We start from the raw sequence: 18837 nt of genomic DNA, 5'->3' as shown, positions 1-18837 counted from the left end.
AGGTGCCATTGACAGGTTTCAGGGATCGGAACTTAGATTTGTGGGGTCCATGTTCAGCTGAACACAGTGAGTGAATGACTAACTAGGTGACTACTTGGTGTTGTCCACGCGTCTTCTGAAACATGGACAGGAAAGCCCACAGCGCTGACCACCTTCTGAGGGTTTGACTTTATTTGTCTGTGAGACACGTGGTTTCCAACCGTGACTCCCGGCCTCACCTCTGGCCACGATTTCAGGCCCTGCTGATTCAGTCTCACAGGCAAGTCCCACGCTGGTCTCAGGTCACGTGTGGCCGGTTTCCGTGCTCCCGGGTCCACAAGACACACATTCCTCTGGCCCGGGCTGGTCCCCACAAGCTGGTGTTAACACATGTTTGGCACGTTTGCCGTGTGGACAGATGTCTGGAGCAGTCTAGCGCCTTCTGACTTTTGCGTCCCCAACTGGAGATGTTCGTGTGTGGCCTGGACGAGCCCTAGGTGGCGGGGTCTCACGCCAGGATTCGTGCAGCTTGTGGGGAGCGGGGTCAAAGGCCTCTGAAGGCCCCTCTCACCCTAAAATTGTGCCCTGCACCTTTAGGGTCCCGTCTTCTCTGCTAGGCCTGGGGCACCAGAAACAGCCATAGAAGTACCCAGGACATCACGTTTAGGACTAAACAGAACCTCATACATGGTCAGGGCTGCGCACATTCTAAACACGTCAAAATACACGCATGGTTAAAACAAAACTTGTCAAGTCGTGGCTCTAAGGGGAACTTTCAATGACGATTATGTACAATATTTGGGAGCATTTACCATGGACATTACCTCGGAGTGTCCAACGAACACACACATAACTGTTCACAAATATCAAACCAGACAGAGCCTGCTCGGGAAAACGGTCCGGGGTTAGGAGCTACTGGAGGCGTCGGTCACCGTTGTCTGCCTTGGCTGAGCACCCCGCCCGATGTTAGAGGGGAACGAGGTGACCCAGGTCAGCACAGGGTCCTTGGTGCCACGGTTCCAGCAGGCTGCCTGGACTGTGTCCCTCCCGGTGCCTTGTCTGCTCACCCCCCCCCCCCCCCCCGGGTCTCTCTTCTCTCAGGGACAGCCTGGCCCACGTGCTCAGAGTCTGCCACTAGCTCATCACAGGCTACCACTCTTTTTTTTTATCCTCACCGGAGGACATTTTTGCATTTATCTTCAGACAGAGTGGGAGGGAGAGAAGGAGGAAGAGAGGGAGAGAGAGAAACATGGATGTGAGAGAGACACATCGAATGGTTGCCACCCACACAACCCCAAATGGGGCTGGGGACTAATTGGAACTGAGGTACATGCCCTTAGGGGGAACCAAACCCGGGATTTTCTGGTCCGCGGGCCCACGCTCTAACCGCTGAGCCAAACTGGTCAGGGCTAGCCATTCTTTTTTAAAAATATTTTTTTACAGAGATAGAAAGGGAGAGAGAGAGAGAGAGAAACATCGACATGGGAGAGAAACATGGATCAGCTGCCTCCTGCACACCCCGTACTGGGGACGGAGCCTGCAACTGAGAATCGAACTGGGACCTCCCAGTCGTGGGATGGAGCTCCATCCATGGAGCCACACTGGCCCGGCAAGTCTAGCCCCTTTCTCACGAGGGTTTCATCCGCCGGTTTGCTGCCAGAGGCCAGACTTAGCACCGCAGCTGGTTCATGGTCTCAGCCACTTGGCTCAGCTCGACAGCAGAACAGTAGATGATCCCGTTCTCTGTGCCCTGACTCATGACATCGATCGACACTCATCCAGCGAGGCCACCGCTGGGGAACGTGTGCTTTCGTTTTTCTTCTTTTTTTCCCAGGATCCCCGAGGAAATGAATGGAATGCACCCCCTACCCCCAAGAAACCCCAATTTCCCCTCTTTGCGTTGTTTCCGAATTTCACAATGAAATGCCAGTTGTTTACTACGAAGCGCCTCGAACCTTTTCTAATTGTTTGCAAATGCTTAGTTGAAGCACTACCTGTTTTCCCCAGATTTCACCGTGTCGATTATTCCGGTTATTTACCCACATCGAAGCATGTGGACACCCGCTCCGTGACACACAATGTGTTCCGACGCGGCTTTGTGACTTGGCAGCTGAGGCGCCAGGCAGCAGCGTCGTCGCTGCGCTGTGCCTCGGAAAGGGGGCCGGTGCCGCGGGCGCTCCGGGCTGCAGGGCTGTGGGGATCGGTCGCGGTGGCTCAGGGACACGGGCTGGAAGTCCATCGAGGTGTCTGACTCCCCGATGGGACAGAACAGCACTGAACGGTGACTGCGTCACTCTGAACAGGTGATGCCTCGAATACGTAGATGGTTTCTGGGAGATCTGGAAAAACTTAACCTTGTTCTTTCACAAATACAGAATCATTATCCCCTTCCGCCTTGGATGGAAGGTCAAGAGCATGTTAGCTCGTGGTCGGCGGGAGATCCGTGCTGGCGGGGCAGTGTCCCTGCTGCGGCCGCACCCGCGGGGTGTCGCTGTGGGGTGGCTTCCCGGCAGCCTGTCTGCGGGGACCAGCAGCCTCCGTGGAGACAGAAACACCCGGTCAAAGCCGCTTGGCCTCCCCATCTGGAAAACTAACCGGCTGCCTCAGGGGTAAAGCTAAGGAGGATTTTGCTTATATTTGTAATCAAGTGACTGGAACGATCGGTTTTTAACTCATCGGTTTGTTTTCACCTCGCGTGTCCTTCAGACGAGCATCTGGGGCTGGATTGTAATGAACATTCCGCCTTTCGATTCTTCCCTCGCTCTCAGTGTCATTATCCCTGAGCCTGACTCTCACACGAGCGGGGCCGAGAGGCTGCAGGTTAGACGGAGTCGGCGTCCTTCCAGCCGAGTGGGTGGCCTTGGGGTCCCGTGACCTTGCAGCCTGTGCTGAGTCTTCTCCTGGGAGGAACCCAGGCTCCGCGCCATCTCCTTGGCTGGCAGACAGGCTGCAACTGGCCCGCGGCTCCCTGTCTGGGGCGGCTGAGTCCTGGCTGTCGTGTCTTTTGGTTCAACGAAGAGCTTTGGGAAGTCAGGAGACTCGCCGGGGCTTGCAGGGCACATTCCAGTGGCGAGCGCATGCAGTCACGCATGGAGCCTACACGGTGCCACTGCGTTACCGGAACCCCCCGCCCCCGGAGCCCGGGCCTGGTGCCGGCAGGCTTGCCATGCTGCGTTTTCTGCAGGAGGGCTTCTGGTCAGTGATTCTCCACGCACGGCGAGATGGGCAGCTGACGTCACTGCCCATTGGTGCCTTTCTGTACGTGACAAAGTTGACTTTGGAGTTCAGCAATTTCACGTGACGACTGTCTGTCACCAGGATCACAGGGATCCCTGTGAACAATCTCGTGGGGCGAAACCAGCTCAGGCCTGGGGCAGACCCGATGGCGTCGCCTTCAGCTGTGCGAGCTCCCCAAGAAAAGGTTCGGGCGCATCCCCTGCACCTTTGACGAGACATTTGTCTCCTCACTTCTCCGAATCACGGTCCTCGAGACGACCTCTCTGCTCTCCTCTCGTGGCTGACATGTGTGGGCCAGTCTCCACGCAAAAGCTCAGCATTCGGAAACTTCAGCTGCCCGTTGGCACGTTCGACCGTAAATTTCCAGCAATCCACTCCTCGCCAAAATGTGCTTGAGACAAGCACCATGGTCCAGAGATCAAGCGACATGGACATGTCTTGTATTTTTGTGATTTCCCCGTGTGGTTGGAGCAGCAGAGGCTGACACGCGAGGACCGCGTGGTCTTAGGACTCGTCGTTCACAGGAGAGACGCGAGGGTCGGGTCGAACACACTGCCTCGCGCATTCCCATGCTTGTGCTCGGCTCTGATTGCACACGTCGGGCTTGGTATCACTCTGTGCCTTTTTTGAGAGGAGCCCCGTGATAAAGTCTATTTATAAACCGAGTGCTCATAACCAGACAGTACTCATGTCTTCCTACGAATTTCTACAGTGATACCTCGGTTCTCGAACATAATTCGTTCCAGGAGGACGGTCGAGAACCGAATTGTTCGAGAACCGAAGCAATGAAACCAATAGGAAAGCGTGACTCCACAAAGCGTGACTCTCCCTGCACTCACACTGATGACGCAAGCAAGGCGCACTGGGCCGAATGAACGCCATTCGGCTCAACTCGGCTCATCTCGGAAGTTCGAGTTCCCAATATTTGTTCGGATTCCGAGACAAAAGTCTCTCGAATCTCCTGGTCGAATACCGATTTGGTCGAAATTCGAGGCGTTCGAGAACCGAGGTATCACTGTATTTTGTTTTTATCAGGCCCGGAGAAATATGCAACTCAGTGTGAGACCCCTGACCCTTGCTGCCGGGACCAGTGTTAATTTATGGCTCAGAGAGGAATTAGTAAAGATGGGTTCTCTGCCCCTTTCTTCTTTACTTCTCTCATACTTTGTAACTATGCAACCTTTTGGGAAGTAGATATGGTATACATTGTATCTATTTCTGTGTCAGTTAGCTGTCATTCCCAGCTTTGATGATGCAGATATCAGTCCTCAGAGGACAGGAGATGTCAATCCAGGTTTGAGCGATAAATCCTATTACAACGGGGTGGTTTGTGCTTTTTTTTCAACCTCACATTATTAAGTCATCAGATCCAGAGCTGTTTAGTTCATACTTTGGGTTGCTCTGCTGGCCCCCTCGAGCAGGTCCTTCCCACGCACTTTCTCCAGGGGTGGCCCCGCCCACCCTCCCCATCCCGTGGCCACCCTTCCTGTCTGCGCTGAGCTCCCTCTCGTTCCTTACAGCCCCCCTTGGCCTGGACCTGTGGAGAGTCCTGGGACCAGTCCAGGAGGATGGAAGACGGCCGGCCACGCTGCTGTGGAAGGTGAACGTGTTCTGGCATCTCTCGTCTTCACGTTTCCTAACCCCTGGTCTCTTACACCCCGACGAGCTGTGGTTCTTGAACTCTGACCTCCGGCATTTCCTTCCCAAGGGGCACTGTGGTGCCTCAGCGCTCAGGTTTCCCGGGTCAGAGTCTGGTTGGCCTCTGTGTAGGTGGCCCGAGCCTGTGCTCCAGACCGTGACCCTCTGTCCTCTCGTCTGAAACACGGGCATGTGGGACGGGTGCAGGGATAAGAGCAGGAGGCGCCTGGACCTCCGGGCCAGTCCCTGCCCGCCGGCCTGCCCGCGGAGGGGTGTGAGCCCTTCCCACATGGCGCGTCCCTGTGCGTCCCGCAGAGTGGAGACACATGGCGGGACAGGCCCGGCGGCTCTCTCTGGGGTGAGGAACCAGGGAGAGGCACAGGGTCACCCAGAGGAGCGGGCGGGGAAAGGCCCGGAGGGGGCAGGGGAATACATGGGACAGGAACCAGCAAATAGAACAAACCAGGCTGGAAATACAGAACAGACGGGGCAGCTGAGGGGACACAGAGAGGGGGAGCAGTGTGCCTCCCCAGTTCTCAGAACATACCTACGCGTTACCCCAGACTTGCGGAAGGCCAGGCAAGCCCAGCAGCCTTAAGAAAATGGAGACTTCACCCTGTTTTGCGCAGTGACTCTCTAGTCCCCGTTGCTTCGGGGCGGAGCACCCTCTGGCCTTTGTCCTCCCTTCCGCCTGCAGAGCTGTGGCCCCCCGGCTGAGGGACAGGGAAAGCCTGGTCAGCGGTGTCCGCGTCCCTGGGGGGGAGGGAGCCGCAGTGGTGCCCCCGCGGGTGTTCGGTCACCAGTGGGTCAGGCATTGCCACCTGGAGGGTGGGACAAGGACTTCAGGGCCCTCCTCCTGTGCTTGCCGGGGGACTGCTCCCCCTTGCTGTGATAGGAACGTTTTCTAAGCTGGTTAGAAAAACGAACTGTTACCAGACAGTACTCATGGTGGGACAGCTCTGAACACACCGTGGCCGCTGACGTGGCCGCCGACGTGGCCGCTGACGTGGCCGCTGATGTGGCCGCCGACGTGGCCGCGGACGTGTACTGTGAAACAGCAGGGCACACAGTGTGCGTGGTGTTGATGCAGCTGTCACTGAAAACAGGAACGCGTGAGTGTCCGGAGGGAAGGCTCCTCGCACCACCTGCCACGTTACGGGGCTGGAAAAGGCGTTCCTGGGCGGGAAGGCGAGGGGACAGAGTGCTCCTAATGCCCGCCTGGCCTTCTCCACAGTTGCTGTGCCCTCCTGTGTGTGCCCAGACAGGAATGAGCGACCCGGGGAAGCACCCGGAGGGGGCACTTAAGTTTAAGGCTGTCAGAAGAGGCTGGGTCAGAGCCCCTGGGCTCACCTGCGGCTTCTCACCAAGGGTCTGGGGCCGAGAGGGCGCCCGTCTGAGCCAGTGCCCAGGTGCTGGTCCAGGGACGGGCTCCCCTCACAGGGGCTTGGAGATGAGAGGCAAGGGGTGACTTGGCTCAGCTTTTTAGCGAACGTTCCGTGTCCATGGGGCCGGAGGGCAGGCGGAGCCGAAAGGAAGTGGGGTGTCTGCTCACCCTGGCTCGGCCCCGTGGAATCAGGATGACGCTGGTGCTGACACCGAGGGGAGGGGCCCTTGCAGGTTGACGGGCACAGCATGGGGCGCATCATTCACCCCCCACCGTGCCCCGCCCACCCCACCACCCGCCGCCTGCTCAGTGCCTGCCCTTCTCTGTTTTTGGGGATTCGCTCGGCTTCCTGTGTGCAGAAGGCCAGGGGGACCCCGGCCCTGGAGCAGACGCTTGGTTACCACGTGCGGTACTTTCCCGAAAACAACGCTAACCTCACGGAGACGCTGAACACCACTCGCCAGCAGCTGGAACTGCTCCTGGACGGCAGGGCCTACCAGGTGTCCGTGGTGTCCTATAACTCCTGGGGGCAGTGTCCCGCGGCCACCCTGAGGATCCCGGCTGTGGGCGAAAGGGGTGAGTACAGTGGACCCTCTCACGCCGGCGCTGCGCCCGGGGCCCGGGGCGTCCGCCCTCTCCAGGCTGCTGCTCCCGAGTAGGATGCGGACACGGGGACTCAGGCTCTGGTGGGAAGAGCAGACTCCGAAGTGGCTCCTTGGAGCACAGCTGTGTCGGGACAGACTTCACCCACCTTGCGATGCGAAGTCACCGGCCCGCCACGCGGCGGCGTGTTCGCTCTGGTCTCAGGAGCCGATGTGGCACCAGCCCTGTGGACGGCCACCTCCCCCACGGTGTCCTCAGTGGCCGGCACTCTCTTTCGAGACCTCCCCTCACGCGGTGGCCCTCTGCCCGGCCCAGCCTTAGTCTGCTCGGTGTCCCTCCGCCCGACCCCGCGTTAGGGACACGCCTGCTGTCCGTCCTGCCAGCAGATTGCTCGTGGGACTTCTGGCAAGTAGGGGAGAGCGTGGTGCCGCCCTCGGCAAACTCGTATTTTATATCCCGTTTTAGGTTCAAATCGCTTCTTTGGTTCTTATTCAAGGAACCGCGGGCCCTGGGTTCCCCTGCTTCATTTTTCTCTGACCTTCACTGAAATCATGCCAAATGCACACGGGATTTGTTTGCTTTTCCCCAGCTCTGCAGGGATGTGCTTTGTCAGAGCTCGGCCGCTTCATCAGGTGCAACGGCCCCAGAGCAGGTGTAGGCAAACCCGGCCTGACACCGGCTTTTATAAAGTTTTATTGGCACACGACCACACCTGTTCATTTACATATTATCTCTGTCTCCTTCTGTCCGACAAGGGCACACTTGTTAATGACGGAGATCATCCGACCTGCAGAATCTGAAATATTCCCTATTTGGCTCTTTATTTACTTTTTTTTCCTAGGGAGAGAGATAGGAACATCGATGTGAGAGAGAAACATTGATCAACCAGCTGCCTCTTGCACGCCCCCTACTGGGGATCAACCCTACAACTCGGCCATATGCCCTGACCGGGAATGGAACCGGGACCTCTCAGTCCACAGGACCACGCTCAGTCCACCGAGCCACACCGGCCGGGCTTTATTTACTATTTCTATTTACGAAGGAAGTTACAGACACCTGTGCGGGTCATAGAGAAAGTGATGTCTCATAGAATTTTGTGTACGCGGGTGGAGACTAGGGGAAGGACAGCAGTAAGGACAGCAGTCACCGAGTGGGTGTGACGAGCGTGAATTCCTCAGTGTGTCTCGCGCTGCGCTCAGGACACAGGTGGGCCTCATGTCAGCTCGCCACGACCCATGAAGTTGACGCCGTCAGATCCAGTTACAGACGATGAGGCTGAGCGCCAGGAAAGCTTAGCAGGGCCTTCGGCCTCACGGTGAAGTCCCAGTGTGCACAACAGGAAGGCCTCGGACTGGGGACTAACAGCATGACGTAGGCTGTGGTCACGGGCGCTGTGTGACGCTGACCTATCCTACCTCTGTGGCTTCCCTTTCCCACGGCGAGAACATTAGGGACTGGAGCCCGTGCAGCCTCAGGCTCCTCCGGCCGGAAGCCCTCTGCATTCTGGGAGACCTTGGCCGGCAGAGGAGGGAGGGGCTGAACGGGCTGGAGTCGAACCTGAGACCTGCATCTGGCAGGTTCGGGGCAACCGCCCTCATGAGAATCACAAGAAATCAAGGGTGTTTGCAGTCAAAGCCCCTTCCCGGAGGGACCTGTGTTTCCTACCGCTCCTGGGGCTGCGTTGTATTTGGAGAGACTGCTTGTAACTTCTTGCTGAATGGCGGACAGCCCAGTAAGGCTGTATGTTCAGGAGAGTGATGATTTGGAAACATCTTCCAGCTCCACTCACAATGCCCGGCCCCCCTGTCCTCTGTCCTTCAAGGCTGGCCCGTGGCCTCACTGGACAGTTCCGCCCTGTGTGGGGCTGACCTGTGGCCTCAGTAGACGGTTCTGCCCTGTGGGGGGCTGGCCCGTGGCCTCAGTAGATGGTTCTGCCCTGTGGGGGGCTGGCCCGTGGCCTCACTGGACGGTTCTGCCCTGTGGGGGGCTGGCCTGTGGCCTCACTGGACGGTTCCGCCCTGTGGGGGGCTGGCCTGTGGCCTCACTGGACGGTTCCGCCCTGTGGGGGGCTGGCCTGTGGCCTCACTGGACGGTTTCATCCTGTGGGGGGCTAGCCTGTGGCCTCACTGGACGGTTCTGCCCTGTGGGGGGCTGGCCTGTGGCCTCACTGGACGGTTCTGCCCTGTGGGGGGCTGGCCTGTGGCCTCACTGGACGGTTCCGCCCTGTGGGGGCTGGCCCGTGGCCTCAGTGGACGGTTCCGCCCTGTGGGGGCTGGCCCGTGGCCTCAGTGGACGGTTCCGCCCTGTGGGGGGCTGGCCCGTGGCCTCAGTGGACGGTTCCGCCCTGTGGGGGCTGGCCCGTGGCCTCAGTGGATGGTTCTGCCCTGTGGGAGGCTGGCCCGTGGCCTCAGTGGATGGTTCCGCCCTGTGGGGGGCTGGCCCGTGGCCTCAGTGGACGGTTCCGCCCTGTGGGGGGCTGGCCTGTGGCCTCACAGGATCCCTTCTCTGTCTGCAGCATCTCGGTGCATTGAGGCCGTGCAGACCCGCCTCACTCAGGACCAGCTGGTGGTGGCGTGGCAAAGCTCTGCCCCGGACGTGGACACGTGGATGGTGGAGTGGTTCCCAGACTTGGACGCAGAGCCCTCTGCCTTGTGCTGGGAGTTGGTGTCCGGGGCCAGGAACTGGACCATCCAGCAAGGTAGCCACTGCGGCCCCCGCACGGGCCTCCTAGCAGAGTCCACTCCGCTCCCAGGCAGCTTGAGTCTGTGCCGGTGGCCTCAGAGCCGGGAGTGTGGCCAGAGCATCAGCCCGCTGGCCGAGCACACGCCTCTCGGCCTTCCCAGCAAAGCCCGGGCGTCAGACCAGGCCTCGCTGTTTCCCGGTGCCAAGCACCCTCCTCACACCAGTCAGAGGACCCTGCCCAGACCTCTCGCCCGTGTGGATGACACCAGAGTTCATGTCCATCTGCCCAACCCAGGCCCCCCAGTTCTGGCTGCCTGTTTCAGAGCTGGGCCCTCTCCAGGGAATTGATGCAGGGAATGACCTTGCTTCAAGGTCGTCTCGGATCCTGGTGGGACACGAGTGTCCTGTCGGCCCAGACCCTTAATACCTAACCACGTCCACATGCGGATGTCGCCCCGCAGGGATGCAGGTGGCAGAGGGCCTAGAGCTCAGCGCAGCCGTGTGCTCCAGGGGCGTGCTGTGGGCGGTGCCCGAGTCGTACCGCAGCACCGGGGTTGGGGGCCCGGACCCCTCGCCCTCCCTTCCTGGGTGGCTCCGAGGATTCGTTTAAAATGTTAGAACTAGCCCTGGCCAGTTTGGCTCAGCGGTTAGAGCGTCGGCCTGCGGTCCGGAGAGACCCGGGTTCGGTTCCCGCTAAGGGCACGTACCTCGGTTGCAGTTTGTCCCCAGCCCTGGTTGGTCGTGCGGGTGGCAGCCACTCGATGTGTCCCTTCACATCGATGTTTCTCTCTCTCCCTCTCTTCCTCTCCACCCCCCCACCACTCTACCTGAACAAAAAATGGAAAAGTGTCCTCCGGTGAGGATAAAAAAAAATAATAATAAATAAAATGTTGGAACTAGAATAAACGCCAGAGACCATCCACCTAACGCCCTCACGTCCACTGCAGAGAAGTAGCGTTTTCCCCAGTCGTGGGCGGGGCTTGGCCTGGCGCCCCGTCCACACGTCTGTGCGCCCCCGTCTCTCTGTTACAGACGCGCTGACACCTTTCTGGTGCTACAACATCTCGGTGTATCCGATGTTGCGAGACCGCGTGGGCGAGCCCTCTTCTGTCCAGGCTTATGTCAAAGAAGGCGGTATGTGTGGACGGGTCCCGGGGGGTGCAGGGGGAACACTGGGCCCGTCCAGCCCCAGCCAAGTGAATGCCCGCAGGCCTGGGGCTCACCTCGCTGCCCCGGGAGCACCCCGTAGGCTCCGGATGCAGGGTGGTCAGGTTAGGGTTCCACGAATTTCAAAGCATCAAGTCCAAGCCCCTCGTCTCGCGAATGGGGAAGTGAGGCTCAGAGAGGTGACCACCTTCCCCAAAGTCATGGAGGAACTGGGGGCACCCAGCGCTGTGGGCAGAAATAACGTTTGGTTAGGACCCTGAAGAGCCCTTCATAAGTCGGAGATGCTGAAAGATCCTAACTGTGTCGCAGTAAGTGAGGGTCTCCCTGGAGAACCTCTCAGACTCCACGTGTGTCTGTGTGGAAGTTAACGTCTCCCGGCCTCAGCCGTGGAGAACGCACCTCATCCACGTGGCCCGTGGACGCTCTCCCCTGTCAGGCCGTCGCTAGCGCAGGAGCGGAAGAAAGAGCAGGTGTCGGACGAGGCGGGTCCCCGAGAAAGCCCCTTTCGCCTCCGGGTCGAGGTTGCAGGTGACTGGAGGCCAGTCGGGCCCCCGGCCTCTCCTCCAGCACAGGTGGTCTGAGGACCCGCAGAGCCGAGGGGCAGGGCCGCTGCCCGCCTCGGTGCTCACGGTCCTCCGTCTCCTGTGAAGTCCCGTCAGCAGGTCCCGTGACCAAGGTGGAGGACATCGGTGTGAAGGGCGTTACCGTCACGTGGAAAGAGATCCCCAAAACTCAGAGAAATGGGTTCATCAGCAACTACACCGTATTTTACCAGGCCGAGGATGGAAAGGCGTTCTGTAAGTGTGCTTCTAGCCTCGTTGAAAACCCCCCAGGGCCCCGAACAGAGGCGGCAGACCCACCTGCCGGGGTGGGGGGTGTGGGGGGGTGGCTGCCACCTTGCAGGCGTCACTGAGCTTTCGGGGCCTCTCGAAGGAGGGGCACCTACGCGGAGATTTTTGGAATCAAAGGAGAGAGGAGTTTCTGTACCTGAAAGTCCTGTAGGAAGCGGAGGGGTTCACCTGGCGTGTCCTGGCAGGCGGGGAAAAGGCTCCCCTCGGGGCATCCGGCCATTATCCCGGCTGGGCTCCTGGGCTGGAGACAGACCCCGCTGGGGGCGCTCACCTCAGTGAAGGACCCTTTTCCGAGCTGCCTGCTGTCCCCGCCAGGGCACCCTTTGTTCTTGAACCCACAGTATCTGCTGACATCCTGAGCTCTGGGCTCGGCTTAGATTGCTGTGTAGGCCAGCTTGGTGCTGTGCTAAAACACATATGACATCACATGTACCCGTGCACACGGGCAGTGTGTCAGGCATGCTAACACAAGTAAGTGCATCCATGATGTGCACCCATCACCGCTGCCTGTTTCCACTCCAAGCAGAAACCCTGGATCCACCGGTCAGCCCCTCCCTGCCGCCCCCTCCCACAGCCCCGGCGCCCACAGAGCGCGTTCTGTGTCTGTGGACGTCCCTCTTCGGACGTTTCGAGTAGATGGGGTCCTGCACCGTGTGGCCTTCGCGTCCTTCCCCCAGCACGGGGTCTGCCAGTCCACGCGCGTGGCAGTGGGTGTTGGTGCCTCTTTCCCCTTTGTCACCGACTGTATTCTGCTGTCGGGTGTCCACAGTTTGTCTGTTCTTCGTCAGCTGATGGACGTTTGGGACGTGTCCGCCTTTCGGCTGCTGTGGTCAGTGCTGCTGTGAGCACTGGCCACGGGGTCTGGGAGGGAGCCGCGGGGCGCGAACACCTGCTCGAGTCCCTGCCTGAATTCTTGGGGATGCGCACCTGGGGGATGGCGTGGTGAGGAGCCTCCCCCAGCTCACAGGAAGGTCCGAGGTTCCAGCTTCCCCACATCCTTCCGACACGTGTGACTTTCTGTTTAAAAAACGACTCGGGCCCTGGCCGGTTTTGCTCAGTGGTTAGAGCATTGGCCTGCAGTCCAGAGAGACCCGGGTTTGGTTCCTGCTAAGGGCACGTACCTCAGTTGCAGCTTGTCCCCGGCCCTGGTTGGTCGTGCGGGATGTGTCCCTTTCACGTCAATGTTTCTCTCTCTCTCTTCCTCTCTCCCTCCCACTCTATCTGAACAAAAAATGAAAAAATGTCCTCAGGTGAGGATAAAAAAAAAAAAAAGACTCGGTTTTCCTAGTGGGCACAGAGAGCCATCTTACTGTGGTTTTGATGAGCATTTTCTTAAAAAAAATTTTTTTTGAGAGAGAGGACGGGAGAGGGAGAGAGAGATCGAAACATGGATGAGAGAGAACATCGACTGGCCGCCTCCTGCTTGTCCCCCACTGGGGATCAGCCCACAACCTGGGCATGTGCCCTGACCGGGAATCGAACTGGCGACTTCTTGGTGCAGGGTCGATGCTCAACCACTGAGCCTCACCGGCCGGACTGATGACATTTTCTTAATAACTCATGATGTTGAGCATCTCGGCCTGTGGCTGTCTGTGTATCTCCTTAGAAAGTCTTCACAATCCCCTTGCCTGTTTTTGTCTTTGTTTTTGTTTTTTTGTGGTACGTGCCCCTCGCGGGAACCAAACCCAGGACTCTGTGGTCCGCAGGCCGATGCTCAACCGCTGAGCCACCTGGCCAGGGCCCCTTGCCTGTTTTTAAGTTGGGTTGTCCTTCGGTGATTGAGTCGTAAGAGGTTCTCTCTTATCTTCTGGATACAAGTTTCTTGTCAAGTACATGATATGCGAATATTCTCCCCATTCCGGGGGTTGTCTTCGCACAACACTAAGGATGTGTCCTCAGATGCATAGACACTTTTCATTTCGCTGAAGCCCCGTTCAGTCTGATTTCTTTTGCTGCCGGTGAGTCTGCGTCAGGGCTAAGAAGCCCCGTCAGCACCTGGGCCGCGCGGGTTTGTCCTGTGCTGCCTGCTAAGAGCCGCAGAGCCTGAGTCCCTGCGCGGAGCTCCGTGATCCGTCTGGAAGAGAACATGGTCGAGGGTCGGGGCACGAGAGGACCAGGTTCTCATGTTCCCATTGGAGGGGTGCTGAAGCCCCACTTCCAGTGGGCTCGGCGGTGGTGGGTGACATCTGTATTTTCCCCTCAGCCAAGACGGTCAACGCCAGCACCCTGCGGTCTGACCTGGGATCTCTGACGCGGATGACCTCGTACACTGTTCAGGTCATGGCCAGCACCAGCGCGGGGGGCGCCAACGGCACCAGGATAAACTTCAAGACGCTGTCAATGAGTGAGTGCTCCCTCCCAGCCCGTGTCTCCTTGGCCTTCTCCTGGGCCGGCAGGGGTGCCCTGTGCCAAAGGCAGGCGAAGCCATCTCCTGGACTTCCCCGGAGGCCTGTGGGCGAGCAGAGAGCAGGGGACTGGGAGCTGGGTCCCGAGACACTGGCCATCTTGCCCCTTCCTCCTGGGTGGCCCCTATGGTCTCGAGGAGGAGGGTTCAAGTTCATGTCAGCTGCGCTCAGCCGCCAACCAGCTCCTGCTTCCAGGCTGTCCCCGAGCTCACAGTCACCCCCTGGTGTGTGTCGGAGGTTACTGCACGGTGCGGCCTCCCACGGAGAACCTTGGTTGGACAAGCACCATGGGCCCACGGGACGGGACTTATCTTCCTCATTTGGGGAGTTTTTTAAGCAAAAAAAAAAAAGGACCTAATATGCTCTACTTATCAGCTTTTACATTAAAAACAGGGAGCAGGAACCATTTAATAGAGCAAAAATGTAAAATGCATGGTAGTTGCACAGGATGGTTCTGGGAGGGGTCGAGGGCACAGGCCCAGGAGGAAGGTGGGGGGAGGGAAGAGGGGGAACCGCAGTGTCTCCTCTTCCCAAGTCCCCACCGAGAGGGCAGATTTCAAGGGCGCATGAAAACTTGAAAGAATGAGCAACCTTTACAGTAAGAGGGAAGGAGCTAATTTCCTAGGAGCAGCTGAAGACAGTCTGCTTTGAGTCTCCTTGGAAGCCTTTGTCCATCGCGTTTCCAAGAGAAAGGGTTTCTGTTCTTTACGGGTCGGGAACATGTGCCGGAGACCGTGTTTACATAGAGCAGGCGCTCTCTTCGGACTAGCACGGCCTCCTGGGAGTTCCGTTTGAAAACGCTCTTTAAAACCTCGTCAAGTCACCTGTTTTCACAGCTCTGGGCGCAGCGTAGTGTCCGAGGTGTTGCTGACGGCACTGTCCGCAGGGGTCCAACTGGGCCTCCTCCGCCGGGTCTGCGGGGGGCGAACCTCTCTGCCCTGCCCCAGCCCCTCAGCCTCGTCCCTGTCCCCATGGGGGGGCGAGTCACAACCCGAGGCCCCTGCCAGCCCGGCAGTGGCTTCTGCTGCCTTTTGAGTGAAACCCAGATTCCTTCCCAGACCTTTCTGGGTCCCACACTGGAGCCTGTTGCACCTCAACTCCTGCCCCTCTCGGTTCCCGAACCCGTCCCTGCGCCGCGGCTGTCCCATCAGCGGATGCCTCCCCCCTGCGCGGGCCTCCTGGTCGCCAACACGAGCTTTAGTTGGTAACCTGGCCACTATTCCCGGCTCGAGGAGTCTGCGGTGCTGTCCGAGGTCCTCCTGGGCAGCAGGGGTCTGCAGTGCTGGTTGTTCCGGTGCCCAGAACAGCGTTTGGGGAACAGTGAGCGAGCCGCAGGCGAGGGAGGCTGCAGCTGGACCTGTGGACACGCCGGTCAGCGCCCCTCGGACCCCGAGGGGGAGCCCCGAACTCCACGTTTTCTTAGTCGGAGGAACTCGAATGAATCGAGAGGAAATCGCAGGGAACGTGCTGCCGAAGGTCCTGGGGAGAGAAGCCGATCGCGGCTTCTTGCCAAGGAGCCAGGAGCGTGAGCTGCCGTGACGTGTCCCCTCTCCCGCAGGTGTCCTGGAGATCTGCGTCACGGCCTCGCTGGTGGGCGGAGGGCTGCTGGCTCTCACCATCCTGACCGCGGCGTTCGGGCTCAAGAGGCCCAAGTGAGTGTGTGGCCCCGAGCACCGCCTCGGCCGGGGCTGGAGACCGCGGGGGCGTCGCGGGGGGGGCTCTCCCGTGAGGGCGCCCCTGCATCACTGGTACACGTCCTCCGACTGTGCTACCTGTCACCCCGGGGCTCCGCAGAGTCCTGACCAGCCAGGAGGACTGTCCCGTCCACACCCGGGAGCCAGGCCCAGGCCGTGCTGAGTAGCCCACAGGCTTTATCTGCCGAGTGCGGCATCTGAGACCACAGTTGGGGGGAAGCAGCAGTGGGGTCCTCGCAGCAGCAGGAGGCCTCAGGGCCGCGAGCGTCTCTGGCTGGCAGAGCCGGAGCGGTGAGCCCTGTACCCGGGAAGGAGGGTGGCGGCGGTCCGGGCTGGCCGCAGGGGCGTGGGTCCTGCCTCCCGGCCACGGGAAAGGAGCCTCTTCAGGGTCGTGCTGCCCTCCCCAGAGAGCCCCTGCCTCCTATTCGTCCAGAACCGCTCAGCGGGCGCCTCTGCCCGGGCTGTGCTGGGTCGCGCCAGGCTCCTGTCAGCCTCGGCTCCGAAGGCAGGTGCGCTTGTCACCAGCGCCAGCCTGTGCACTCTGCCCGGGTAACTGGTCCCTGGTGCAGCTGGGCTGCTGCGGGGACCACACTGGGAGGACCGGCACCGAGAGTGGGTGGTTTTCCAGGGTTAGCGCACCACTGGGCCCAGAGAACAAACCTCACAGAAGTGGCCCGGGGCGTCTGATGGCTGGTGCCGGGTGGGGGAGGGAAGCAGGAAACTGCTTCCCATCACGTCAACCTCAGCCCGAACTGCCTCCCTTTCCCAGCGGGAGTCAGGAGGCCGGGGCGCACCCTTATTTCCGGGGCCCCACCGCCCCTCCGCCAGCAGCTCCGCAGCTCGCTCTGCTGTCCCGAGAGTGCACGCTGGACTCAGGGCTGTTTGAAATCTCCCTTCCCAGCAAACTGAGGCGCCTCTGCTGCCCCGATGTCCCCAACCCTGCAGAAAGCAGCATAGCCATGTGGCGCGGAGATGACCTCAAGGTGAGCAGCCCCGTGGGCTCCCCGAGCCGGCGGCGGGGGGCTGGGGAACCGTGCAGGGCCGAGCTCTGTGCAGGGCTCACGCACAGGACCCGAGCGTGGAAACTCCCGGCCACGGCGGGACGTGGGCTCAGCCTCCGGGATGGGCTTTGAGCTCATTCTGTGCGCAGAGGAAAGGGGTCAGCAGGCTCACCGGACCCCAAGGGCGCCGGTGGGAAGGACCCTGGCCCTGCTCCTGATTGGGGGCGAGAGAGCCGGCCGTTCGGAAAACAGCCAAGGTGATGGAGCGGCCACCTGGCGCCCTGGGGGCCTGGATGTGTCCACGTTTGGGGACGGCCACCGCAAGCGTTCTCAGACCCAGGAAGTTACCATCAGACTTTAATTTGCAGTGGCGTTTTCTAGTGAATTTCTCCAAAGCAGAAAACCCTTCTTTTTCAGAAGTTTTACATCTAAAACTGTCCTGAAAAATTTTAGGTTGAATTTCTTGCTTCAGTAAAAATAAGCCCGATCAAATATAACCTTTCAATCCTTGTCATCGAGAGACTGTTGGCAGTATTTCTTGATGCAGGAATTTTGTTTTTTAAACTTTTTTTCTTCATTGATTTTTAGAGAGAGAGAAAAATAGAGGGGAGAGAGATAGAAACGTCGATGAGAGAGAACATCGATGGGCCACCTCCTGCACGCCCCCCACTGGGGATCAGGCCAACAACCTGGGCATGTGCCCTGACTGGGAATCAAACCAGTGACCTCTTGGTGAAGGGTCAACATTCAACCACTGAGCCACGCCGGCCGGGCAGGAATTTTTAATATCAGCCCCTGTTTCAACTCAGAGGTCTCCCTTTAATGTGGACATGTAAAAATTATTTTCACTTAGTTATTTTAATTTTTGCTATTTTGATTTCTATCTTCTCTCCTCTCTCTGTCCTGCATGACCCTGTTTACTTCGCTGCGTACCGGAAGTTACTAGGAGAGCAAATGATTCGTAGGCAGGACCGTCTGGTGTCTAAATGCTTTTCGAATGGTCTGTGGGCCTGGCCTCAGCACCAAGCACATGTCCGTACTCACTGCCAGTCGGGGGCCGGGCTGGGCTCTGGGCGACAGAGGGACAGAGAGGACACTGTCCCTGCCACAGGGCCACCTTGAGTTTCCGTGACACTGGGGGAGTCGTTTGTCTTTGTGACCATGGCCTCCCACCCGTACGGCTCTGACTGTGACGCTGGGCTCTCGGCTGGGGTGTGAGCACGGGATTGTGGGAAGTGGCCTGTGGCCTCTAGAAGTCGTCCGAGGGCTGTCCCTTCTCGGGACATGGGCCGCTCTCGCCACGCTTGACAGACGGCACATGGCGGTGACGAGCCTCCACTCTGGTCTCGGAGGAACATGGGGGACTGGTCACCGGTGGGTGTTGGGTGTTCAGAGCCTAATGAGCTTTTGCTTACTCATATGTAGCCCCCAAATGACCACGGGGGGTCTCCTCTCTTTTCCAGAGCGTGCTAACCCTGAACACGGACGCCTCTGTGAGCTCGGAGGAAGACAGGATCCTGAAGCCAGGCGCTGCCCCTCGTGACCTGGTTGACAAGTTGGTGGTGAACTTCGAGAACTTCCTGGACGAGGTTCCCACGGGGGCACCAGGGAAGGGCCAGGAGAGCGTTCCGGGAGGGGAAGAGAATGAGTACGTGACCTCCCCCTACAGGCCTTACTGGGCCCCCGGGGACAGCCCCGTGGGGCCCGCCCAGCGCCTGTGCCCTGGCAGGCCCGAGGGCAGCGGCCCGGCCGCCGGACAGCAGCTCCCGCGTTCGGCTCCGGGCCCAGGGCCAGGCCAGGCCGGTGAGGAAGGACCGCAGACTCTGTATTTGAAGAATTCGGTGACCACCAGGGAGTTTCTCGTGTCTGCGAATCCTCCAGACCAAACCAAGAGAGAGATCTAGATGCCATTCCGGCTTGCGTCCCCCTTCGTCTCGGTGGGGGACTCTCAGAGGTGACCCCGGCCTGGCCAGAGGGTGACCTGCCACCACGCCCGCTGTTGTGAGGGGAGGTCTTGCCCACCTCTGATGGCGCGGGCGCACCCGCTCGGCCTGCCTGCGGAGGAGACGGGGCGCTGGCGCCCGGACGCTTCCCCCAGGACACGCCATCTATTCCCTTTGGTTCGGATCAGAGGCTCCGCCCAGGCCTGTGACAGGTCGGCTGGGCAGGACACTGGACCCGGAGGTGGACGTCCGG

At 59.5% G+C, this 18837-nt stretch overlaps 1 protein-coding gene across 1 annotated transcript in view; it reads left to right on the top strand.

The window, feature by feature from the left end:
* The window catches only part of IL31RA (interleukin 31 receptor A), a 42468-nt gene extending 23923 nt beyond the window's left edge, over nt 1-18545 (top strand). Inside the window, exons 6-14 of the mRNA XM_036278802.1 lie at nt 4737-4816; nt 6598-6814; nt 9357-9539; nt 10556-10657; nt 11341-11487; nt 13745-13885; nt 15505-15598; nt 16542-16623; nt 18105-18545. Coding sequence (XP_036134695.1) covers nt 4737-4816; nt 6598-6814; nt 9357-9539; nt 10556-10657; nt 11341-11487; nt 13745-13885; nt 15505-15598; nt 16542-16623; nt 18105-18545 — 1487 coding nt within the window. The remainder of the gene's footprint in view (nt 1-4736; nt 4817-6597; nt 6815-9356; nt 9540-10555; nt 10658-11340; nt 11488-13744; nt 13886-15504; nt 15599-16541; nt 16624-18104) is intronic.
* Nucleotides 18546-18837: the final 292 nt, after the last annotated feature.

The sequence above is a fragment of the Molossus molossus genome, unplaced genomic scaffold (assembly GCF_014108415.1).
Source record: "Molossus molossus isolate mMolMol1 unplaced genomic scaffold, mMolMol1.p scaffold_m16_p_3, whole genome shotgun sequence".
NCBI lineage: Eukaryota > Metazoa > Chordata > Mammalia > Chiroptera > Molossidae > Molossus > Molossus molossus.
The sequence above is the reverse complement of the archived record's forward strand: the minus strand, read 5'-3'. Positions and strand labels throughout refer to the sequence as shown.